This window comes from Tetrao urogallus (assembly GCF_951394365.1).
Source record: "Tetrao urogallus genome assembly, chromosome: 7".
NCBI lineage: Eukaryota > Metazoa > Chordata > Aves > Galliformes > Phasianidae > Tetrao > Tetrao urogallus.
This window is the reverse complement of record NC_136820.1, coordinates 44,790,573-44,817,581: the sequence shown is the minus strand read 5'-3', so window position 1 is coordinate 44,817,581 and position 27,009 is coordinate 44,790,573. Positions and strand designations below refer to the sequence as shown.

Sequence of the window (27,009 nt, the reverse complement as noted above, 5' to 3'; positions counted from 1 at the left end):
ATGGAGTGCTGCGAAATAGCGGGGAGAGATTAATCCCATCGCTCTGCAATTCACAGCAGGAAATGAAACTGCTAAAAAAAAAAAAAAATGGAAAAAGAATAAGAAAGAGTTGTGCTACAGCTAACCAAATAAAGTCACGAATCTCAAGGAATACCTGTGTGTACACGCACACGTGTGGGTATGGGTGTGAACAGGCACTCGGAGCCAATGGCCGGGACCAGCCCTGGGCTTTCTGTTGTTGTTTCCCCTCACTCTCCCCACCCCCCTCTATTTTTATGGCTGGGGACAATCAGTTGGACGCGGAACTTGGCCGGGCTGAGCGCCGGGCTGAGCGCCGGGCTGAGCGCCGGGCTGAGCGCCGGGCTGAGCGCCGGGCTGAGCGCCGGGCTGAGCGCCGGGCTGAGCGCCGGGCTGAGCGCCGGGCTGAGCGCCGGGCGGCGGCGTCCCCCCGCCCCCCCGTGTGCCACCCCCGGCACTACGGATCGCCATATATAGCGCGGCGCCTCCTGTCACATTTTGCCCTTTAATACAAAGAAGTTAGCCGCCAGCCGCACTCACCCTCAGCGAATCGGTTGTACGCAACATAACCCGGCCCTCCGGAACCGCTCACAAATCCCCTTCGGAAAATGGAGGGGCTGGCATCAGTGCCCACGCGTACGATCCGGAGGAAAGCGAAGTTCTTTACATGGTGCCCTCCGCCGAGCGCTCAGCACTCCCGCGGATCAGCCATATTCCCCCCGGCTCGGCGCTGCCCCAGAGGCTGCGGGTGCGGCTCCGCAGGGCGGCCCTACGCACTGCCCATGGCGGCGGCGAGCCGCGAGAGAGCCGATGGCCTCGGAACTTCGGCTCTGGGATCCTCCCCGAACCAGGCTGGAGCCGGAGGAGGAGGAGGAGGAGGGGAGAGGAGGAGGGGGAGGGGAGCGGAGGAGAAGGGGTGGGGAGAAAAGGGAGGAGGGGAGGAAAGAAAAAAAAAAAAAAAAAAAGCGGAGGGGAAGAAAAAAAAAAAAAAAAAAAAAAGCCGAGCTAGAGAAAGTAGATCCGACGCAGCCGGGCGCCGCCAAAGCGCGGCCCGGACTCACCCACAGGAGCGGGGCTGTGCGAGCGAGGCGCGGCGCAGAGCGGCGGAGCGCCCCCGGCGGAGGCCCGCAGCTCCCGCCCGGCCCGCAGCACGGCCGCAGGGCTGAGCGCGGCGCGGACGCTCGGGGCGGGACGCGCTGCCCGAGGCCGCTCCCGGGGAGCGGCGGAGCGCGGGTCCGACAGGCGGCCCGCGGCCCCCCGTGCTGCGGGGGTGCGGTGAACCGGCGCTGCCCCGTTCGCTTCTCCTTCCCTTCCCCCACCGACCTGGCGCTCCCATTGAACAAAGCGGCACCGAAAAGTTAGACGCGTCCCGCGGGATCCCGCTGCGGGCACGGCACGGCCGCTCGGGGCCGTTCGAGGAGTAGTGTGGTTTCGGCGTTCCACGTTAAGGTGGCTTTTATTTTTCTTCCCCTTTCAACGTTTGTCTGGCTTTTCCATCCTTCTCCCAGCCCGGCCTGAAAGCAGATAAGGACTCGAGCATGAGGAGCGTCCGGCTGCAGCCGGCCCTTCCTAACCCTCCTCATGGCCCTGCCATCTTTTTTCTTCTGCAGACACTGGAGGAAAGAAATTGTTACACAGCTCTCTGTTCCACAGCCACAGAAAGCCATGGATCTGCCAATTCCAGCTGTGCCTCCTTTGCCTTTGTTCAGCTTCTCCCACACCCGAGGGGAGCGGCTGTTGGGTGCTGCTTTGCTTGTGCCACCCTCCTGAAGTTTTGGGATGGGTTGGTGAAACAGCGGCCATCTGCGGGACGTGGGCTGACGTGCTGCTAACAGCACTCGGACCTATCTGAGCAACTGAAAATAACGCTGAGATGTGCCTAGTTTTTAACTGATCCGAGTTGGTTTGGTTTTGATCACATTAGCAACTCCGAGACCATTTCACCTCTGAAGGAAACCAACCCAGCGCCAGGAGCTCCTTCCCCCACCCAGCGCTGTCTATCTGCATTCCCAATGGGAATGCTCTCCAGGGCCTACAGGAAAGTTTTATCAAACCAATTCACCAGAGATTAAGATAAACGTTTTTAAAAGGAAAGCACTCACACGAAAAACCACCTCCATGTGTTTGCACTAACACAAGTAACTATTGTCTAAGAGCCACTGAGCCATGTTTGTACACGGCATCGTACCCAGCTGCAAAGAGCTATCGAGCTGCCCCTATCAGCACATCTCCAGTAACCACGCACTGCCACTCTGCAGGGAGAAGTTAAGTGTCAGTCTGTTGGTCGGGACGGAGAGCTCCAGGACTCGGTTTTGCAGAGCAGCCATGTCACCCATCCCACACCTACTTCCATGGACTTCCCCTGGGACACCTTCTTCCAAAAGAAGAGGGGTGGCCAGCAGGGACAGGGAGGTGATTGTCCCCCTCTACTCTGCTCTTGTGAGGCCCCATCTGCAGTACTGTGTGCAGGTTTGGAGCCCCCAGTACAAGAAAGACAGAGAGCTGTTGGAGAGGATCCAGAGGAGAGCCACGAAGATGATCAGGGGACCTATGAAGACAGGCTGAGGGAGAAAAGAAGGCTGCAAAGTGACCTCATTGCAGCATTTTAATACCTAAAGGGAGACTACAAACAGGGGGGAATCTACTCTTGGAAAGGGGAGATAACTGCAGGACAAGGGGAAATGGTTTTAAGTTGAGGGAGGAAAGATTTAGGTTGGATGTCAGGGGGAAATTCTTTACTATGAGAGATGGTGAGGTGCTGGAACAGCTGCCCAGAGAGGTTGTGGATGCCTCATCCCTGGAGGTGTTCAAGGCCAGGTTGGATGGGGCCCTGGGCAGCCTGGTCTGGTATTGAATGTGGAGGTTGGTGGCCCTGCATGTGGCAGGGGGTTGGAGATTCCTGATCCTTGAGGCCCCTTCCAACCCTGGCCATTCTGTGATTCAGAGACACAAATGCAGTGCTCACCTCCCCACTGCCACTGCCCCAGATTCACATGCAGAGCTGTTCGAGCTGCTGTACCTTACATCTAGAGGCATTTTCCAACATGTTATGGACTAAAAACGCACATGTTTTAACACACCAGCTAATGGTAAGCTGCCTGACAAGTTAAAGTACGTTAGCACAAACAAGGTGAGACGCAATTTAATAAGAGATGGTTAAAATAATAACAACAAATTACACTCGGGACTTTTCCCCAGTGTTCTGCAGCCCAAGATGCTGGCTAACAGGAATGAAGTCACGTTAGCTGGCCTTGCTCTTTCTGAGAGCTCCAAACACAAAACTGCAGTTTCTCTTACATTAAAGATGTGAGATTTAATTCATTCTCAGAACAAAACAGTCATTTTTTCCACTGCAACAGAACAGACACGACCCTTCCCCAGCCGTGCTGACTGCGTACTACCAGGCCAAACAACCTGCCTTCAATAGGACCACACAACGAGCTACAGAACGACGTGGGTTTGGGTTTCCCATCTGGCAGCACTTCTAACTGAAGCTGATCCCATCCCGTGCCCCTTCACTCAGCCTCCAACCCGCACCGGCTCAGCTGTGCGCTGGGTCACACCAGGAGCCAGGTGACAGATCAGTGTGGCCGTGGGCAGGAAGCAACAGGGCCGGACGCTGGGAAAAGGCAAAGCAATTCTGTCTGCATCAATTCCCTGCCCTGATTCACACGTCTCCACAGGCGTGTGTCACTGTGATGGCAAGGCTGAAACTGTTTCAGCCAACACTTCTGCCAAGAAAATGTACATGGAAAAATGGGATCAGTCATCTCTCCAAAGACAGACTTCTTTTTTTTTTTTAAGGAACAGAAGCTATGGATTTAATGATTAAGATAAAAACTTATGTCTATACATATGTCAGGCTGTTTTCTTCCAAACTCAAACTGATTAGCTGAGGATGCAACTCCCTAGAGTTAATCAAGACATACTTAGCAGGCACGTCTTACCTGTTTATTATAGGCCCTATTTACAATGTCTAACTTTTGGGGAATGATATTTCACAGCAACTAGGAGAAATTCACACACCATATCAGGTCCCACATCCAATATATTCCCACCTAAATTTCAAATCCAGTAGGAGAAAGGGAGATGGGCCCCACAACGGTTTTTATTTGGTTACAACAGTTGGGTCACACATCTCATTTGGTACCTCCCTGACTTGACAATGATGAATAGATTAAGGAACACAAAAATGTGGCCATCTTAAAAAAAAAATTCTGCTGCTGCTGCCCTGCTGTTTCTAGATCTGACATCAATGGGTTTCTAGCAATAATACAATAAAATCGTAATAACATCTTGAGATTAAGCTATAAGTCGAGCTAGAAAAAGACAACAAGCAGAAAAGGAAACTCAAATATTTTCCTCAGCACAGCAGTTCTACTGGAAGCTAAAGGCCAGTTACCTCCTAGCACCATTTTATACCTTCGTGCTACAAACCAACTTGAGCCAACCTCTCCCATGAGTACAGTCTCCCTGTTACTTCCACTTTTCAAACAAAGCACAGATTAGATAGTAGTGTGTTTGTTGGGTTTTTTTTTTACTGCATTTGAAGGGTTTTCAAAGTTCTCAGTTCCTAATATGTACTGAGGCAGACCGAATGGAGATAGATTTCTATCTATTTACCCATTTCTAAAGGGTAAAAAAGTGGGCAGGCAGAGGTGCTAAGTTATATTCTTTCCTCTTCCCTACTCCATCTTCTCATGAGCACCAACCAGGCCATACCTCACCTAAACCAAGTAAACAGCACGATATACTGTCCAGGAACACGTGTCATGTGTTAACTACAGTCAACCATAACACATTATTATATATTTGATTTGATTTAAAGCCATTACATCTAAGATGTCATATAAAATTTGAATGGTAACACAGGTTAGGTAATTGAAATTTCTAAATAGAAAGCATCAAATTCAGTCTGTCCTTAGGGCTTTGACAGACAAGTTTTGACAAATACAGCTGAGAAGGCTCAAGGTGTTTTTCTCCTGCTGCCTTCCTGTGCTTCAGCCAAAGGTCCCTACTTCTGCAGCAACGACAGCAGAACAGCACGCAGTGCACAGCTACCAGCACACAACAGATGTGAATGTGAGGGAAGAACAGAACAGTAAGTGCACCCTTCCACCTCTATGGCCAATACCTTCCAAAAGAGCATCAGCATTATACAGCTCAACATAGCTTGAGCTCATCAAGTATCACTGGATCTTGTCCACAAGTAAATAGTGATTTCAATGGATAAGCAGACTAGATCAGGTCAAAAGCATCTCTGAAGAACTATCTGAAATAAAAACACTAGTCTTCAAATCTCATAACACCTCCAGAAATCTCAAATTTCCTTACTTGCTTCTTCTCTTTCCTCTCAGAACTCTGCTACCTGTGACTGAAGTAGCACATCACGTGCTGCTTTCGCATAGAACCAGTGCAGAAGAAACACAGATGTTGTGATGTGTGTCATTGCACATCAATACAAAGTGCTGTATGGCCAAATTCTGCTTCTGATTGAAATCATAATGCAGTACTGCTTACTGGAAACAAAAACAAAGGTGTGAGCAAATGAGTTTGGAAAGAACTGAAAATCGATACAGACAAACAGAACACAAGTTGAAAAGAAAACACAAAAAGAGGTGGAGAAGAAGCTATATCTAAACAGGCACAGGCTATGAGTCAGAAAATGGCTCACTGCTGGTAACATGAGTTGTTAATTTCTAGCACAGGCAGGACAAAACTGTACACCAGAACACAAAATGTGACAAACTCTTTAGTCAAAATAGCCTTCCCCTCTTCTACCACATACTTTTCCAAATGCGCTTTAAGAAGGAAATCTGGAATGTCAGGTGACACTGTTTGTGAAAACCTGTTGGGAAGCAATCATTTATCTACTGCGTGGGGGATCATGGATTAAGAAATAAGGCAACTCTCAGCTGACAGAATAGGAAATACAGAAAATTAAACAGATACAGTGAACTACTTTCAAGAAATAATACATGAAAACATCTCTAAAATAAAGGTTATTACACGTAGCTGTGTAAAAGCAACTGATATGACAGAAATAATGGGCAGGACCATTAGAAGAGGTGGATGTAGAACTGGATTACAGGATAACTCAGGCTGGAAAAGACCTCTGGAGGTCATCTCACCCAACCTCCTGCTCAAAGCAGGTCAAACACTGTCAGCTACCAAAGTGGACTGCAAATACTTCTCAAGTTCAATTAGTTGTTTACATAGCTCTGTGATTACACACAGTGCTACTACATGGTGCTACATACTGATGGGACCTCATCAGAAATAACTTACGCCCCAACCAGAGCAAGTTCAGCCAGCAGCCATCAGGACATTCAGGTGATGTTCAGATGGCCAACATCACATGCACAACTCTCGGTCTTGGGTTGCCCATTAGGCTCCAAACAGTGCATGCTCAGACCTTCCTCAGCCCTACTGCACTGCCTTTCAGAGGCGTCCACTTCTCTCTTCTAACCAAGCACACAGACTTCAGCAGAATTCAAGTACACTTCCTACCATGCATTAGTAAGCGCCTTTAAGATAGTAAAATAAATATCACTATTCTTTTCAACTCTTGAAAGAAAACAGCTAGAAAGCAGAGCAGCACAATGCTGCTGAATAAGAAACTGAGGTGGCATGACTATAGGAGCTAGAATTCCGCCTCTGCCCTGTCCCCAAGGCCCATTACTAATAGCTGCAGTGGAATACACTGCTGCACCACGTGACAGGGTCACATCCACACAGCTGCCTATTCCCCAAGTTCAGTTTAGGCTACAGCTCAAAAAACCAAAATGACTCCATCTAACAGCCCTTACAGTCACAGACAAGAACAGAGAACAAAAATCTATCACCATATTTTTTCAAAATTCTGATAAATGTGGAAAACTGCATCATGGAAGATAAAGCCTGAGCTTCAACTCAGCATGTCTGTACATGTTCAAGACAGTTATGGTTTGACTTTTTTAAAGTGTGGGCAAGCTAAGTAAGTGTGGACAAGAAATACTTGCATATTACACGAACCTTTGGTCTAAAAAAGCTTCTAAAGCAGCAAGATAACAACTCAAAAAACAGATTATTGAGACCAAGACTGAAGCAAAAAAAGGGAAAAAAATAAGACACATTCATTGAAAAAAAAGTGAACTGAAAGTATTCTTAAAAGAACATCTATTTACATTGTCAGTAATTTAACCCCTCCCCCAATAACAGCTTTGGTAATGAGCCTTGAGATCAAGATTCCCTTCTTGTCTGTAAAGCAGGTACACAACCAACAGCACCTTCCCTGTTCCGTGCTACCACTGTACACTTAGCTGAGAAGACCACATGAAAAGTACACAAAATATCTGCGTCACCTTTTTCATTATCATTTATTCTTTACCAACAAACATATTTTAAAAATACTTGATTTTATCTCCAAGCTGTACACAGCACATGACAAAGAATATCTTTCCCTCCATTAGAAAAAAGAGGTTACAGAATAGCCAGCCAGGAGCCAGCCTCACCGCTACTGCTCTATTGAAGACTGTAGGGAAATAATTTCTTTAAATAATCTTCCTTACAGATCACTTATTTCCTGAGCCCCTTCCCCCTCCCTCTCTCCTGCCTCATTTCTGGGCCCAGTTCTCTCCTAAAGGGTTTCTCGAAGACACGGGCAGAAAAATAAATTAGAATTCCCGCTGAATCTGTTTTGCACTTGCCTTTGTACAAATCTCTATCAGAGATGCAAGGTTAATTATGCAAAATATGAACCAGGAAAAATTGTGTGTCAGAAGACTAAAGAAGCACTGAAAGCCAACATTTCTCAGAGCCTTATGCCATATACACCCCACCTCCCCTGCTCCCTCTAGATCAATTCTGCTGCGAGCTGTTCTCCCTAAACTTATGTCCCTGTGGGTTAGAGAACATTAACTGTGGCAGTGTTTGCCCAGGAGGCTGGAAGTAAAACTGATGAGAATTGTGTCAGTCTCACTGAACTCCTAGAAAAACACCGGTTTTCATTATTCTGGTGAATTAAACACAGTTGGTAACGTTGGCCTTCAGACCAAGTAGCACAGGACAGCCTGCAGCCGCATGACCAGATTCTCAGCTTCCAAAACAAAGCAGCCACACGTAAACAGAATCCAAAATGGTGCACGGCCCACACAGGCTCCTGGCCCTCGGAACTGTTTGGGGAAGTGCTGGCAGCCTGCAACAACCACAGCAATAAGCCAGCAATGGCAGCCAGTGACTGCAAGCTTTCCCTCCCGCCATCCACAGCCACAGCCTATGAAGAACCTAGGCGCTGCAGGGGCCAGGGCACTGCTGCTCATCAGCACAACAAGCACAGCTGAGAATTGAGAACGTAGAAATTGCCAGATTCAAAGAACGGTTCTTTTGTCCTTATTCTCAATTTTATTTCAAAATTCCCCTTTTCAAGCCTTTCTTCACAATGAAAAGCATCTGGTCCATTTCTAAGTCCTACTCGCACACAGCTCAGTGTGCTGCGGTAAGAAGAAAAAACCAAAACCACCACAATCACACACTTTTATTAGAAGAAGGGGGAAAAAAAGAAGAAAAAAAAAAAAGAAAACAAACCGAACAAACAGAAGGGGAAAAAGGCAGGAGCAGAAGCAAACAAAACCATAAGCAACAGAGAATGGAACTGGGGAGTGAAGCCCCAAAAGGTTGGGGACAAAAAAACTGTCCAACCACCCAGAGAAGACGGGAACTTCTTCAGCAGCTAACAGGAGCTTTCAAACCTTTTTGTAACTTGAGGTTAAGAGGAGGCCTTCGTCATCCAAATATTGAATAGAAGCCAAAAGAACTGAACAAACAGCCACACAATTTTCTGAAAAATTTTGAGGACAAGTGTTTCACAGAGCTGAGGATGCCAGAAGAGCAGTTCTTTCACACTTTGCTCTATTAGGGCCGGCTCCATTTTAAAAATCTGAACGTGTACAGAGATTTGGCTGCAAGTGGTAAAGAGAAACACTCACAGTGCCAAGGAAAGGGAAAAATGAGAGCAGCAGAAGAAGGAGAAAAAAAATTATCTTCAATTAAATGAAAGAAGAAAAGCAAATTTCAACCAACTCTTTGAACTTGTTGCTAGAATCTCTTGAGAATGTGATTTAAAGGAGGACTGGCAGTTATTGTACTGGAATACACATAATGGCAAAGTATTGCAACACAGGGGAAAGATAGGAAATGCACTATGAATACGGGCTGCATAAAAAGCAGCCAGTAATAAGGGTCTGAAACTAAAAAGAATCATATTAGGAATGGAAACAAGGGCATTTTAATGAGTACACAGAACGGCATAAACCGTCAGGGATAAAAATCGGAAGAGATAAAAGCACAGCATGCATTATTACCACTGTGCCATATAAAAGGCACACAAAGTTTCAGAAATATTTTAGAAGTAAGAATAAAGACAAAAAAGTCAGTACATAACATTACTGAAGAACAAACGGATAACAAAACCAAATCAAATGCTGTTCTGTGCGTTTCAGTCTTCATAAAATAGACTTCTTACAGCTAATACTAAAAATTGATTTTGTTATTAGGCTAAATAATCAGGGGAATTTCAGTCAGCAGGACTAGAAGCAATTCACCCTCTGCTTCAGAAACAAAGAGAATTCATCTCTAAGCCATCAGCGATCATCTTCAATGACAGCATCCTAAGACAGGTGGGCAGCATTGAAGTACAGGGCATTTATTTGCAAGCCATTTTCAGACAAGGTGGGAGAACATTACAAGGCAGTCCTTCCTTCGAGGCTGCGTGAAGAAACAGAAGAGCCATGTATGGCACATGGCTGAGGCAGGGGTTATAATAAACATTTTAGAGGACAAGATCTTATTAGAGAATTATTCTGACAAATGGAAAAGCGGTTCATGTCGGCCAAGTGAAACTGAATAGGATGAGCAAACTTTGTAAAGATAAACCAAGCCAGTCAACATTACGATGCCGTTATCAGTGAAGGTGAATCTTCTCCTGAAATACATTAACGGAGGTTAGGCTTAACATAGGAGACAACCTCCTAACAAATAAATGCTTATTATAAAAACTGTTCTCATTATTGCCTCCGGGAAGTCCTAACTCTGAGCAGTGCAAGCCAAAACTGGCTTAATCCATGGTAAAGAACATTTATTCTGGAAAATTAGTTACTGAAACTGATTGCCTAGGGATGCACTGGAACTGCGTTCAACAAATACTTTGAAAACAATTTGTCAGAAATTGTACCAGCACACAGAAGGATGAGCAAGATCAGCCTGAAGTCTTCTGGCCATACAGCTTCATTCATGTATATACAGCACAATACAGGCAATATATACAGCACAATACAGCACAACTAAATAATCGTTTTACTTAAAAGAATTCCATTTTGCTTCTGAACTCCACACTTGGGAAAATGCCTGAACAGATCACACTTACCAATGAGGTCACTTACCAATCAAATCTATCAACCTCTAACACAATATAGCTCCTGTCCATGGAGCCACCACATCATTGGGATGAGAAACCTTTGGCCAAGATCACCACATAGCCAAGACTGTCAGCAGCAGACAGGAGGGCTGATGCTGTTACTACTTAAGCAATCCAGGTCCCACAAACCTTGGCATGTTCCAGAAGTCATTTGGGATTAGCTGGGACTTCCAGACACAGCTCTACAAGCTGACAGTGCTTCACAGCAGAGACTGTGCATTTGGACCACTTCACTAACAAACATCCTTTTACTTTACTGTACCATACAAACAATTCAACTGCACGTCTCTGAAGGCAAAAGAAAAAACTGGAATTTATTGTCTGTAGTGATATAGAAGAAGAGAAAAAAGCCCTCAGTTTGAAGGGGAATACCCTGATTTGACAATGTTGATAAACACAGCATTGCAAATTCGTACATATATATTTCTGTTGGAATGGCTACCATAGGATTTGGTACTCATGTGATTTAATACTTCCAAAAAAGATAAAGGAAAGAATACTTTGGAAGGAGCAACATGCAGTATCATTTTATTATAGTGCTCGCATGTTGAAGTACCTCAGGACGGAGCTTTCAGAATATCAGAAATTGCTTACTAACATAAAATACTGCATTTGTAATACTGCAATTGTAGTATTAATTTAGGGTACTGTAAATACGTAGTTTAGGAATATTTCAGTGGACCAAAGTGATTTAATCAGACTACGGGTACATGTGTTCGGGGGCAAGCATGAGGTAGATTAGATTCACCTGTTTAAGTGTTACAAAGAACCCTCTCAATAGCATTTCTGTAAAGGACCAACTAGCACACATAGCATGCCTACAGGTCATGAGAATTCTTACAATCTCCTGTATTGAAGAATTTATTGGAGCCAGCCAAAGGAAAACCACCCACACCCTCCAATTACAGACAACCCAGGCTTCAGCTTCGCAGCCACTTGAGGCTGGCAGTGTTACCACAGGACATAAGCTCTGTCTCTCTGCACCCTGGCTCCTTTTGCTCTGGCCTCCTCCCTTATGCTATCACAAACACATTTCTTTGCCAGGTTCATTTCAACCCAGATCAATTTCCAATGCAGTTCACCACATGGCTACACGAACGCCTGGGTCAGCACAAGGGAGAGAACAAACAGCTGGCGGCACAGGGAGGGAGCAGAGCTGCTGCTTTTTGCCACCAGAACCAGCTTAAGACTTACAGTGTTTGGAGAAAATAACCACCTGATGCACTCCATGCACTCACTGCAATAAATACTGTAGATTTTAAGGGCTTTTCCCTACTTTATCCCATTTACCTCAAATGAAAGAAAACACCAATGCTACTGGAAGAGATTACTGAATGCAGTTCTTCAAGTCAAGTGCCCAAACTCATTTTGAACATCCCAGCTGAGAAACTGAGATATGGCAAGAATGGGAATGTTTAGTGCCATGCTCCTAGTACAAAACAGTGTGAAAAAGAAATTAAACACAAGTTATTTCTATAGTAAACCAGAACTGCTACCATAAAACCCTGGTTATCTGTATTTATCCTGACAATAGGAATCATGCAAATTGTATGACTTGATAATCAAATACATTGAACAGAAAAGAGAAAAGCTTTCAATGGTTCTTGAAATTGCCAGTAGCTTAATTTCCCCACTTCCTGGCATTTTAGTGTACATATGATAACATTTGTTAAAATGTTAAACCCACAGCATTAGTGTTTAAATAACATAGGGGTGTAATCCTCTGTGCTAGATAAAGAACATCTATTTTTCCCAAGTTATACATGACCCTGCCATCCCTCCAACGCTTGCTGTGGGACAGCCAAGCCTACGACTTAGAAATGTCCATTTCCAATTATCTTGCTAAAGCATGAAGTTAGTAGGAGTTGAACACACTAATAAGGAGAAAAAAAAAAATAAAGCCCATAAGCAAAGCTGAAGAAATAGTGATTTATTTTTGAAGCTGGGAAAAGTTGCCTCTGTCACCGAATGTAGGATGAAATGATGTCTGGTGGGTGGTTGGATAAGAGGGTGGAAAGCAAGAGGTTGGGTTCCTATTCCTACCTCTGCAAAGACACTGCTTATGACCAATACATGCCACTGATATTTCCCAAACAGTCACGATGCTTGATCTGTCACGATCCTGTCGTGATTCTGTCTGATAGCTCGTGGGGGTCCTTTCATGAGAAGTACTACAGAAATTCAATGGGTTATCAAACACAAACAGTAACAAACAGCTGGAATGGAAAACTGTCCAAAAAAGTCTCAAAGCAATCTCTGTTTGTAAGCATGGTCTGGTTTAAATTGAGAAAACAATAGGCGAAGGCTATTGAAAAATATCTGTGTCCAACAGTGAGCCTAAGCTCACCTTTAATACACAACTGAAGACATCAATTCACATTAATCAACATTTTAACAACTCTGACAATGCTGCAAAACAATTCTATAAAACCCACCGTCATCTATCACAGAATTCCCACCAGGAACTGCAAATCAAAAGATAAATGCTGACATCGTTTACCAGAAGCTCCCGAGCAAAACAGAACCGTGATCCGTTTAAGCCAGGCTCCAATGCAACAGCAACACGTGACAGTATGGCAACTGCTTGGTAACGGAATTCCTCAGGTGAAGGTGGATGTAAAGCAATGGGGGCAGTGGGAGAAGGTGGCCATGAGTTGCCCTGGAACCCTACTGCATGTAGCTGCTGCTCCACAACAGACCAGACAGACCTTCCAAGGGCCCACGTCACGTGCTGATAGTAAAGTCTTATTCCAACACCTCCCCTCTTCACACTGTGAGATCTAACACACACCTTCTGGCTTTTGGCCCAGGCCTTTTGTTAGGTGGTAGGTAAAGGCAAAAGCACAGCCCCCTGTTTGCCTTGGTACTTTAACCCCTATCCATCATAAAACAGTTGTATAAAACCTATACATCCAAAGACCTGTCTTTCAATGATAGGTAGCAGTGATTTTCTCCAGCTATGAACATTTTAATTGTTTAAAACAACACAAATTTGACATTTGCAAATGTTACATTTTTAAGTGAGAACAGGGCGGGAAAGTAAAGACAAGCATCACAGGAAAGGTGTGTGATGAATTAAAGACACACAACTGAGCTATAAAGCAAAGAGATCCAACATGTTAAGATTCTTTTGAAATGAGCGTAGGTATCTTTAAATACTGGCCTGCTCTATTGCAAATCCAGCTAAAGTAATGATAAAAATCCTTAAATAATCATTTCCTGGCAATAACACCATGCTTACGTGTCCTCAAAACTATCTGCACGTATGAAATCTATGGCCTTTGAAATCCTACTGCAGCTTACACTGGACAACACAAGCAAGCAATAACTACGATGAAAATAACTCAGAGATACTTAAATTAAACACCAAAGGTTTTCAACTGACAAATTCCAGGCTTTTTGAAATCATTTTCCTATTCTGTTTCAAACTACACACACATTTGCAAAATCTGTAGCAGATGAGCAGCCTGACAGATGCCGAATATAACATTTAAAGTGAACTCAGACACTGACTTAAAAGGCAACCAACTTATCACGATTACAATCAGTGAGACTTCTGCTACATTTTTGTTAAGAACAACAACGTTGGTGTCCTTATACCCCGTGTAGATCAGCAAAGCTCTACTACTTACAACAGACCACAAAACACTATTCTGATACGTTCTGACCAACAACCAGCTGCTCATGCAATGACAGCAATCAGAACAGACCATGCACTCTTCCCCTGCAACTTCTTTTCTATCACAATCCTACCATTCAGGTACACAGCATGGAAGTTGAGGAGTAATCATCCAAACACAGGAGCTAATTTTCCAGGATTTCAGACTTTTCAGTTAATGAGATAAGAAGGTCCCTAATTACATCCATTTTCTATGAACAATACCCACAAGATTCAGATTCTTTTTTTTTTTTTTTTGTCTCCTACATCCTTTTCTATCTTCAGTAATGCAACTTCCTTCTGGTGTTTGTTTTTTTTTGTTTTGTTTTGTTTTTTTCCTTTGGTAAATGCAATCTTGCCACTTAAATTCATTTGAAAGCTGGCATTTCAAAAACATTTTTCTCATTCGTCGCTATGATTACGGTTCTTTACGTTCTTCCTTATGAACTATGTCAAGAACCTTGCTCTCAATGCCAAGGCTGTGCACGGCCTTTTTGAGCTCCACCTCTTGAATTTGTATCTCAGCTCTATACAGATAGCCTGCTGTCAGAAAGTAAGGAAGAAAATACGAGTGTTTGTCTTGCACTTGAGGCAGGAAACAAGTTATCTGCGATAACCCTTCTGGTGACAGTGCTACCTTCCTTCAAATATATCCTGCAAGTCTGATACCTATGAATCATTCAGTGATGCTGAGATAGTCGGGGTACTCAAACTTCTGCACATTCTTTTGCTCACAGCTTTCTCACAGCTCCCTCACTCTTTCCCAGTACCTTTCTTACATTTACGTGCCACCTTATCTTCCCATTTAAATTAATAAATTGTTTGTGCAGAAGCAATATTTGCTTATGCATCCGTACTGTATGTAGCTTAATGGTGCCCTGGCCTCTAGGCACGATTACAATATAAATAACAAAAATGAACTGTTCACCGGAGATTAAGTCTCCTGACAATGCTATTCACAAAGCAGGATCCTTCAAATGGTGATGGACAGCCCCTCTAACTCCATGTTCTGCCACCAGTAACTCCAGTACCGGCACCACAACAAAACTGATAGGTTCCCCATCTAAAAGGAACCTCCTCAGTTTCCTAAACATAACTGTGTCCCCAGCACCACTGGAATTATACTGATAACCAGGTAAGACATGGGATAACAGAGATCTGCACAGAGCTTTCCTACTGGAAGAACCCTATCATCCCTTACCACAAGCCTGGCATCTCACAGAAGCAAATTCAAGGCAGTTTTCCATCTGTCCTCTTAAACTCATCAAATTCGTGTAAGAACACTGTCTTCAAGGAAGTTAAAAACCAACAAGCAGCATTCTCAGATATGGTACCATTTTTCTAATGGAGGCTCCCATAGCTTAGGAAATACTCTTTTTGGGTTATTCTGTTTTAATGCAGGGCTCTCCGTTTTACCACTACTTAGACACTTAGACTGAACATTCAGTGCAACGTTTCCTACAATGGGATTAAGCAGTTGAACAATTTGACTGGCTAACAGTGATTCAGATGTGTGATTATGGCACAGAGAATGGTCGGACATACGTGGTTTTCACGAGGCATGCCAACCCAACCAGGAAACACAGAAGTGAAAAGGGAGACAAGCAGCCCTATGAAAAGAAGAGGAATCACTTCTACTTGTTTTACTTCTGCATTCGCTTAGCTGGTTAATCACTATTCTGCAAATAATAAAAGATATGAAATAAAACTATTTTTCCACCAAACTGATACAGCTGAAGACCAATCTCCACATGGAAAGGGGGGGGGGGGGGGGGGGGGAAGGGGGGGGAATTGCTATTTAATAAAACTCATTTCAAAAGCATTCAGGGCTGATAGCAGCTGTACCCACATAACAGCTTTCCATACAGACACAGGACACCAGCCACGCTCACCAGGCAGGCATAGCCACAATGGGAAGAAAAAGAGTACTGATCAGCTTTAATTTTCCTCACAGCTCATCTCTGGGTCTGACACAACACGTGGCCTCACGTTCACATAAGCACATATTTTTACAGGAAAATTTCATTTCCTCCTAAAGCAAGCTGAAAACATCCCCAGAATTCAACCGAAAGGAAGGAGCTGCCACTTTAGCACCCACTTTTTGCTCAGCCTCGAGTTGGCGTGCAGGGTCTGTCAGTTCTCACAGGTCACACCGCTTTGCTCTTTGTACAGACAGATACGTTTCTGAAGCATTTCCATTTTTCTTCCTAAAACTTTCGCACAAAACCAGACGCTCCCAAGTTTCTCGCCTAAGGTTTGGCTCCTACACACGGAAATCAACCCGAAGCGTGAGGAACTAACGATTTCGTGCGCGTTTGGCAATTCCTTTCAGCTCCGACCATATGAAAATTAGCAGCAGAGGAAAATCCTGCCCTCGGTGCGCGTTTGCCGCCCAGCAGAGCGGCTGTGGGGCGCGGGCAGCTCCCGCAGCGCAGGGCGGGCGCGGAGCGAGGCGCCTCGGGTTAAATGCGCGCAGCTGACGTCAGAGCGAGAGCGGCCCTTTAACACAAAGGGAAACCAACTCGCAGTCCCCGCGACTCCACCAAACTCTCCGCACGGACTTCCTATTTCGCACACAATTGTATCTCTTCACACACACAGGAAAAAAAAAAAAAAAACAAAAACAAAAAACAAAAAACCAACAAAAACCAAAAACGCGCTCGGCCGGCTTTGTCCTGCTGCCGCTGCCTCCAGCTCAAGCTCCGACCCCTCACAGACAACCGCAGCCGAGCGCAGCCAGTCCCCAAGCGGCTCCCCGAGAGGGGCGGGCGCCGCGCCGTGCCCCGACGCCTCACGTAGCAGCGGCAGCACGGCGGCCCCGAGCGCTGCTCCCCCGCATCCCCGCGCCGAGTTGCCCGCTCGGAACCCGGCGGGCGCCCGCGCCCCGTCCTCCGCCCTCCCCCCACGCAGGGGAAGGGAGCTCTGTCACGGGGAGGAGGAGGCGGCCCCCGGCCCCGCTCTCTCCCCACAGCCCGGGGCCACCGCTTGACAGCTCCCCGAGCGCCGTCAGCCTCTCGGCCAAGGAAACTCTGCCTCAACTTTGCGTGTTCGGGGGGGTGGGGGTGGGGGGGGGAAGCGTGAGCGTGAAGGGAAGAACCGTCTTTTCTTCCTCAAAGAGAGGAAGGGGGTGGGATAGGGATAAGCGAGGAGCAGGGAGCGATATTCCATATCCAGGCAGCGTCCTGGAGGAGAGAGCCGAGGAACGGGGAGAGCGACGAGCAAGCAGAGGGAACGGCATCGGTATCCAGGAGGGCCGGAGAGAGAGGAGGAAGAGGGGAAGGGAAAGACAGCAACTCCGAAGAAAGAGGCGAGGAATAGGGACGGGAAAAGAAAAGTGTGCGGGGAAAACAGGCGGAGGGAGACAAAGGTGAAAAAGGAGGAGGAGGAGGAGAAAGTGCAAAGGGGAGAGGAGGAGGAGAAGGAAGAAAGAAAGAAGAGCCCCTCTGAAAATGGCATTGAGCGGCGGGCACGGGGGGGGGGGGGGGGGGCGGCGGGGCTCCGTGACAGCTCTGCCCGCGCCCGGCCCCTCACGCGCAGCAGCGCCCAACTTACTTCTTTCTGGCTCTCTGGAAAGGGGAAGCGCCATCTTTGCGAGGCCGGCCCCTTGGTCTTTTGTCTGTGGCTGCTGCCGCTGCTGCTGGGGGGGGAGCTGCAGGCTCGGGGGGTTGCTGCTGCTGAGGCGGCTCCGCCACCGCCACCACCAGGCTCTTGTCCTCCGTTGACATCCTAGTCAGCAGGACGAGAGAGACACATGGATGATGGTGATGAAGATGAGGATGGTGATGGGGATCCCGATGCTCCTCCTGCTCCCGCGGCTCCTCTCCTCCTCACCTCCGCCTTCTCCACCTCCGCCTCGCATCGCTGGCCTCAGCCGCCGCCGACCAGCGCAGGTAGCAGGGGGAGCAGCATGGGGAGAGCGGGAGGAGGAGGAGGGGAGGGAGGAACCGGGGGAGGGGGGGGGAGGGGGGGGGTGCGAAGAGAAGAGCGCGGAGGCACGAAGGGTCTCGCACACAATAACACCCCGTCCTCGGCTCCGGCTCGGCGGGGTCCGGGAGGAGGCGGCGGGCGAGGCGCGGCGGCGGGCTTCCCCCTCTCAGAGGCCCCGGGAGCTGTTGGCGGCTCCGGTGCTACCCGGCTGCGGCGGCCGCCGCTTCATTGTACGCTGCCCCCGCGCCCTCCCCCCGCGCTGAGCCCCCGGGGGCGGAGGAGGAGCAGGCGGCGGCGGCGGCGGAGGAGGCGGCGAGGGGCCGAGGCCGAGCGGAGGAAGTTTTGACAGCTCCAGCTGTTACGTGTGTCGAGGGCTGAGTCCGGCCGGGCTGCGCGTCCCCTTCCCAGCCGGGCCGGGAGCAGGAAGTTTAACTTTGGGGAAAGAAGGAGGAGGAGGAAGGGTGAAAAAGGGGGAGGAGGAAGGAGGAGGAGAACGCTCCCCCCCCCCTTCTCCCTTCTCTTTCCCCTCCCCGCGGGCTCGCGGGGTGGAGAAGGGATCCCGGCTCTGCCCTGGTGCGTAACCCCCCGCCTTCCCTTCCCTTCCCCCTGCCAGTGCGACGCAGACACAGTGCCCGCCCGCCGCCCTCCCCCTGCCGCGGCCCCACACTGCGCCTGCCCGCCCCGCCCGTCCCAGGCGCAGACACCCACCGCCGCGCCACGCTCACCCGCGGGCTGCGGGGAAAGCGCGGAGCGGGGCCGGGACGGAACGGGACGGGACGGGCGCGCGTCGCGCCGCGCCGCGCCGCGCTCTCTCCCCGCCAGCTCCCCCCCCTCAACCTTATTCTTTTTTGTTCTATGTATTTTATTTTCCCCGGGGGTTGAGAGCGGGTGGCCCCGGCTCCGCGCACGCCGCCCAGCCCCGAGCCGCGGGGGCACGGCCGTCCCCAGCCCCCCCTTCCGTCCCCCCACCGCCGCTCGGAGGAGCCGCGGCCTCCCCCGGGGAGGGGAGGAGAGGAGGGAGCAGAGTTCAGCGCTGCGCGCGGGGGAGACAAAGTCTGGGGAGCCGTGGCCGTTTTCCAGCAACTCCGGCTGGAACAGCTGCGGCCGCTCGGGGCGGCGGGGGGGCTCCCCGGGCAGGGGCCTCTCTGGCTGCCTGCCCGACCGGCCGCGCCGCGCCTCGGGGCGGGGTTAAGCCTCATTACACGGGATTTAACGTGGCCCGGAGGCCGGGAGGGACTCCGGCTCCGAAGGGAAGCGGGGGGAGAGGCGGAGGCGCGGCCGTGCGGCCGAAGCGAAGTCCGGCCCCGGGCTTTCCCCCCGGGCACCGCCCTGAGGGCAGCCCTCGAGGCGCCCTGCCCGTCACCCCCCGCCCTCTTTCCGCCCGCTGCCAACGCGGGGCCCCCGGCCGGGCCTCCCCGCTCCGGTCCTCCTTCGGCCGCTTTGCCCCGCGCGTGCGGAGAGCGGCGGGCAGAGCGCGGCCGGTGGGGCGTGAGGTGGGGCGTGCGGGCTGAGCTGAGCTCCGCTCGAGTAACAACTTCGGCGGACTCCAGAAATGGTGGGGAAGGATAGCGGCAGGGCTGTAGGGAACGCGCGTAAAGCTGCGAGAGCCCTTCGCTGGCTTTTTCAACCCTCTGTCGTGGCGGGTTTGCTCTCTGTGTGAAACCCCGGTTGATAGCACAGCGTAAGGAAGCGCGCAGGTACAGCAGCAAAGGAGGAGATGACTTGAAGTCACGCTTTTTCGATGTAAAACCAAACGCACAGCAATCCAGACCTTACTCAGTGCTTCCTCACCAAAATTCTCACTTGTCGGCTTCAGGAATACCAAATGAAAAATGACATGCTGTGGCAAACACAGCTTTTGCTGGCCTGTTTTCCTGGGAACTGTTTCATAACAAAAAGTCTTTGTTGGTTCAATCCCCGGGTAATTAAATGAGATCTTTGTGATACTGTCATGCATATGTGTGGAGATAAAGGTGGTAGAGTTATCTCTGTCTATACACATGCACATGTGAAGCCATCCCCTTTCTCAGCTGGGCTGTTGCTGTGACTCCTTGGCCCTGTTGCTGAAAATGGGTTACTTTCTGCCAACTGAGAAAATACACTCTGAGCTCAGCGTCTCTATGACAAAGTCTTTAAATTACACAGAGGTGTGCCTCTCGTAGGCTTCAGATACGGGAGCTTAGATGGTTACATGTATCTAACGCAAAAAAAGTACCTCTGAATTTTGGTAATTTGGGTAAGTTAGCCTAATGTAGCTGAAAACATTTTACTGGCTACATTCTACACCAGGCCTGGCTGGAAGGGAAGGGTTGGGAGCAGGAAGGAAAGGGTCACAGCCTCTGCACAGCAGGAGCGTGGTGTGGCATTTGCAGGAGTCACCAGGTTGCCATCTGCTCTGGTTAGAAAAAATGGCCATCCCCTGAAGTGGTGACTGTGCCCGTGTGGATCTGCTGCACATGCGCGGCGGCTCCAATGAGTCCAGGATGTGTCAGAGCTGCTATGCATGTGCAAATTGATTTGAGCTTGGACACGTGAGCGTGCTGTGGGCTCACATCCACTGCTAGGTGTGTGAGGGGTGACTGCCACAGCCCGCAGCTGAAATACGTGCAGTCACCACGTACACTTGGTTCATCCATTGCTGCCATGCAGTGTTGTTTAGGGCCTTTAGATCAATGTGAGCGGTTGAGCTTTGGGCAGCTTTTTTTTTTTTTTTTTCTTTCCTTTTTTGCAACAGCAGATGTATGTTTAACAGTGTTGACCTTTTTCTCCATTGTTTCTTACGTTAATTATGTTTCTATGTAGCTGTCACAATACCAAATCCTTGTGGAGGCAGGGCCAAGCCAGCTTTGGCATTGCGTGGTTTGGGACGAGAGAACCTTAAGGGGCTGCTGTCCATTAGTTCCACTGCATTATCTCCTGGCGTGTCAGGACAAAGCTGGGCAGGTCTGCTCTGTGAGATGCTGCTGCCATTGCTGTGGCAATCAAAGGTGTGAAGGACTGAAACGGCACTGAGAGCAGGAACCCGGAGGTGGAATTGTAGCTCTGTGTTTGTAGCATTAATTATGGCAGGGGGACAGGCTGGGAGAAGTGGTGTCACCCAATGTAAATCCATGATGGGAGTGCTTTGTTCATTGAGGACATTTGAATGGCTTTGTCAGGAAAAATGTTAAGTTTGTATCACACTACCAGCTATAACAAATTATCTCTACCTGGAAAATAGACGGTTTTATAACAAAGGCATAGTACTAAATGAACGCATCTTCTGATTTATTGAATGCAAAGAGATCTTCCAGCGCACTGCAAACTAACTCAGATGAAACTGACATTGCTTTTCTCTTTCTTTCTTTCTTAAACTTTTAAGGGCAGGCAGCTTCAAAACTTTCAACTGCAATTTCACCTTCCTGAAATAAGCATTTCTGTGTTCTTGGTATTGTTCCTAAAATATAAGTGAGACCTGGCTGTACTGATTAAACGAGGCATGTTTGCAGTTCTGACTTCAGGGCATCTTCAGTTGTCCCAGTGTGCTCAATGAGAAACAGTGATGTTTTCGTTTGTAATAATAGAACAAGTTGAAGATGGCACATTGCATTAAACCAGCTAGTTAAGGAGAAGGATCTTGGTTTGGAAATCGTTGAAGGAAAGTGACAACTGCTATGTAAATATGCTTGTTATGTAAATACCAGTCACACTATTATACAACTAAAAGAGTCTATGTAACAAGTAGTGAGAAATAAGACCACTCTGGATTCTATCTGGAATGCAATCCAGACACTTTTATGACATTAATTCCAAACTCTGACAGTTTAATGATTGTTCAGCTGTGCACTGTAGTCAACATCAGCTTAGTGCAACGTACTGCTCTGAAAGTCTGGTGCCACATCCGTGGTGACAGTGGCAAAGTGCAGGGAAAGGTGCAGTGTGTAAAGCCATGTTAAAGTCTAAGCTCCCCATCCGCTGCCTGCTTTAACATGATTAGTTTAGTGTGTGTTGAAGGCAGGCAGCCTTGCCTGTGCTGTGATGCATGTGCTATCATCACACCTTTACACCTTAGTCTCGCCAAAGCCTGAGGCTTTTTCATCCATATTAAGCTGCTTTGACTGGGCTAACGTAACTGAGAAACACACCTATTTCATCCATTAAGATGGGGCCAAAAATGCTAAGTGCTTAAGATGCAAGCCCTCAGGGCTTGTCTATATATCGAGTTATTACACGTGGAGACTTTTATCTTCGTAAGAAAATGTTCTTTTTGTGCATGCCAAAGTGTGAGTTTAAAAGTGGTGGTTATTCTCTAACCCTCGTGCAGGGCTCACTCATTCTGCAACTTCTGGCTTTTTTCAGATTAACTTCTTCCAAGTAATTTAAATTAAGTCAAAAAAGGTGCTCGTATCAGATGCAGTTTGCATACAAGGCATCACACCTGCCTACACTGCAGTGGTAGTAACTGATTGCATAAATAACTTCACTGAAGACCATGGCATCCTGATGAAAGTTTGTTCTGTGCTTAAGAGTTTGCAGTAATGTAAATTCTTCCTGAACTTGCAATTTCTATCATTCGTTCTTGTAATGATGGACTGTGCTACATTATGTGCTATTTTGTTATTTGGAGTTTCTAAATCAACCACAAGTTACTTATGAACTTCAGTCTGTTCCATCTTTGCTGTTTGATTGGTGGCAACACATGCACTGCTTCATGAAACTAAATACATACAACTTCATGAAACTAAAATTTTGTAACCATGAATGCTCTGAATTTTAGTTTTGACGTATCTGTGGTGGTGGGTGGTCTAGAGGGAAACTTGTGGGAAATTGTATGAGTCTGTTTTTTTCATCCAGAAGTGCAGATTGCCAATGGTTTGAGTAAAATCCAATTAGCAGCTGAAAGCAGGACATCCCTTGGGTTGAATGCTGGCAGCATCACAGGTACGTGCAGGCCAGGAAACGCTCCTAGCCAGTAGCAGGCACACAGGGCAGGAGCACACTGCGTGCACCTGTGAGGAAAGGCACAGAGCCATCGGTGTGAGGGCAGCATTTTGCCATGCAGGAGATTAAATAAGTATCTGAGCAGTTTGCTGTTTGCAGGAGTGGTGCTTCACACTCAGGTTGCTTAACAGAAACAAGAACCTGGCCGCAAAACAGGGGAAATGATTTGTTTCTGTGACTGGAGCTGTCTCTGCTGTGTTTCGTACAGGCCCGAGTTCCTGCAGTCGTGGTTCCTGATATGAGATCTGGAGTGCTGTGACGTTAGGAATTTGGATGCTGATAGCAGGGCCAACCTTGTCCTGTATCACCAGTTTTGTTGGGAAATTATCTCTGTCGCTTACCTTTAAAGGATCTATAATGTGGGAGGGACAGGTGCCTAGAATTGAATGTGAGAGAATGCTGGGAGCCCAATCCCATTCGCTGCTGTTTACTTTGAGAAAGCTACGTGTCTGAGTAAGACCAGCAGAATTTGGCCTTTGATTTTTGGAGTTAATTGCAAACAGTTTATGGGGACATGTCACCTACTTGAGGTCGAGCCAGAATTCATTTATTTACTTCCTTTAATATCTAATGTTTTAAACTAGCTACCTACATACCAATATGGAAACAACAGCAGAATCTCCCCGTCAAAACTACACTGAGGTTCCAAATTGCATATATAATAAAGACTGTGCATGCATTTTCTGGCCGAGAACAAAGTTGTTATGTTTCAGCCCCCAGCAAAATTTTTCCCCAAGCCGTAGCCCCTCCACAAAAACACACATTTTAATGAAAGTCCCGACACCGCCTTAATTACAGTGCAGCAAACATTACCACCGTAATCCATTTCCTCCTTAGGCAAGGAGAGCATCCCTAGGGGCCTGGCTGCCTTTCTTTACTAGTGACCAGTTTTTCAGAAACTGCCTTTTCCCGAGTGCTTTGTTGTTTGTTTTTGTTTTCTTATTTATTTAACCTCTAATGCACTGCTGTGAGGGAGATGAGTGGGGGAGTGCTAATGCTTGTCTTCTCATGCTCCTTGCAGCCCTCCTGGTGCTCCCTGCAGCTCTGGGCCTGGAGAAGTGGAAGATGTCCCCCGCACAGCCTGGTTTTCAGCATCCCCGTGTCCTCTTTCCCTTTTTGAAGCCAGAACTTCAGGGTCAGACCCTTTGTACATCATCAATTTCATCCTGACTCTTCCCAGCAGCCCCTGAGCTCGCTGCTTTGTTTATGCTAGTGTCCAGAAACAACTCCTGCTTTCCTGGTCTGCTGAACTTCTAAACAATCCTTGCTTTGGATCCAATAATACAAGGGGCAGCTGCTCTGCCAGCGGCAGTCCTAATCCAAGTGGGTAAAAAAGGCTGCTTAAAAAAAAGGGCTGTAGGCTTGCTTGAGCAGCCTGCAGCATGCCCAGCAGTAATGCCTTCATTTAGAGCAGCCTTGCAGTGTCTCCAGGCTTTCGCAGTGTTTGTGTGGGTAAGTAAAATGTGATTAGTTTCTCAGTAATGTATTGATTCAGTGAGTAGATTTTGTATGTGGACTTGGTTATTGATTGGGCAAATTTGCAAGGATGTTTGAAGCCTGAATCTTTGCCTACCAGAAATATGGTGAGATAGACATGTATATATATATATATATATATATTTATATAGGTAAACAGGGGATACTTGTGGTTCTTTATTTCTCCTGCCTTCCTTAAATCGAAGTAGTAAATCAGTATGATCAAAAGAGCTGGAATAATCAATCTGTCCTTACACAATTGATCTGAGAGCCCTAATTAAAACTATAGAGAAATTAAATGTAAGGTTTCTTGTTCTCTCTGCAACATTGTCAAACACAGTACAGTTTTCTATTATGGAACTCATACAGTTCTGATGTACAGAGTAAAATTGTGAAGGTGAAATACTTTACCTACAGATGTACCAAGGCCACGTATCTGCTGGGAGGACATTTCTGTTATCCTGTTGCCTTCTGTTTAAGTTCTCACATGGCGTTAATCACCATGGTATCTTACAGCTTTAGAAAAATATAGTGCACCATATGTGATAAATCATTAATATCTTTAAGAACAAAGATGCTAGATAAAAATACTCATCACAAATCTGATGCTGAAGATGTGCATCGATGGCCATCCCCATACATGCAGCCTGAGTGAAATAAGTGAGTATATTTTATACCAGAGATGGAGTCAGAGTCTTTCTTTAGGTAGTGACACTGCATGCAGTCACTCAATGTATAGAGTTTAAGTGGCAGATTCACTCCTTTCTTCTCTAACCCATGCTATAGTACACTAAAGCAAAGGGAAAACATGCAAACCACATCCCTGTACCCTGTGCTGCACCACAGAGGAGTGCCTGCTTTGCAGTGCCCAAGGTCAGCATCAAAAGAAAAGAACTTGCTGATAAATTCAAAGGAAGCTTTTGCATTTATTGTATAATGCTCACGTAGTTAAAATCCAAACATTAAGCAAAGTGAGGGGCTGTACTTCAGTTGGAAGGAATGCACTAGAGTGGTTATCCCCTCAAATGGTAATCTCACACATTTATGTATGTTTTTCATTTTCCACTTAGTTTCATCCTGATGTGTTTCCTATTTATTCTGTAAGTGTCAACACATAAATAATTTTCTCCGTTGTATCCCTTGCTACTAAATTATTTTTCTTGATGGAACAGCAAAAGTAATTATATTTATAAATGGAATGTCTGTTTTGCCTAAGTACCACGTCTAATTCCCTTCTGTAAGAGGGATTTCTATAATTCCTCCAAAAATGTCTTGGCAAACACCAACCCACCAGTCGGTAGCATGGACCCGGCCTTTAGGGGCAGAACTCAGGGTTCCCATTCCTTTGGCCAGCAGGCAGGAGGGCACTGTAGAAAAGAATGCCCTGGTTTGTCTGAGAGAACGGTGCTGATGTTAACTATGTGAGTTATTAAGCAGCCTGGCACTGAGAGTTGCTTGCCACCTGTGGGTTTCGCTGTTCAGCACAGGATTATTTTGGCAACTGAAGCATTCTTCATTGTGGATGGCTGTGGGAAGATATTAATCCCGCTCTTTGAGTAAGATACACTCACTGATCTAATAGATCTGTTCCACTTCTACTCTATGATGTTGTGAAAGGAAATCAAACAAGTCCCAAGTAGAAGGATGAGCAATCTCGCATCCTTCTTATCCGCTTTCTACATTCTTTTTCAGCTCTTTTCTGCAGACAAGCTGAGATGTCCATTGCTTTACAGGAGTAGAATGGAAGAGATCTGTTGTGAATTCTGCATTAAGAACAGTTCAGTTTTACATCTCTGGGTGCTCCTTTAGGAAACCTGAGTCAGAATCATTGTATGGGGATGGTGAATCCTGGCCATGAATAGTTCACAGCCTGCTCACTGATGGAACACAGACAGGCCTCCCAGAACTTACCTGTGCTGCAGGAGAATAAAAGCATCATTTTCTTACCGGGTTCTCCAAATCTAGTAAATATTCCTGGATATTGTTTTCTTTATTATTATCTCACTATGTGCTTTCAGTAAGGGTGTGTCCAGGGTATTTATTAAGCAGTCAGACATTCTGTTCCTACAGATGTGTCAAACTTGAAGAAGGTTTTACCAGAGGGCTGAAAACCGGTGCCCTGTTTGGTTTGGGAGCTGCAAATGCAGGGATCTCTGTGACATGCCTGGTGTGAGGTAGAAGGTCTTTGGCCTGGTGGAAAGTGCCTAAACCTCTCGTCTCATTGACCCTGCAGCAGGGCTAGCATTTCCATGGGTACCAGTTCCTCAGCTGCCAGAGCTTCCAGCACCCAGCTCTCACCAAAACCACAGTGAGATCAGAAGATGGCACATGCCACTCCTGAAGCTCAGCAGCTCCTGGGCTGGTGTCTTTGACATACAGCAGTTCAAACTAGCAGGGTAGGTGCTTTCAACCAGCTTGCAGCATGGTCCCAGCAGCGTGAGCCCAGCTCCATCAGGCTGGGTGTGCTGCTGCTGCTTTGCCTCAGTGCTCCGTGGCC

General features: G+C 47.1%; 1 protein-coding gene across 1 annotated transcript in view; it reads right to left on the bottom strand.

The window, feature by feature from the left end:
- The window catches only part of KMT2C (lysine methyltransferase 2C), a gene marked incomplete at both ends in the record, with an annotated part of 185,447 nt that extends 167,593 nt beyond the window's left edge, over positions 1-17,854 (bottom strand). Inside the window, one exon of the mRNA XM_079538074.1 lies at positions 17,682-17,854. Coding sequence (XP_079394200.1) covers positions 17,682-17,854 — 173 coding nt within the window. The remainder of the gene's footprint in view (positions 1-17,681) is intronic.
- Between the last annotated feature and the right edge of the window lie 9,155 nt (positions 17,855-27,009).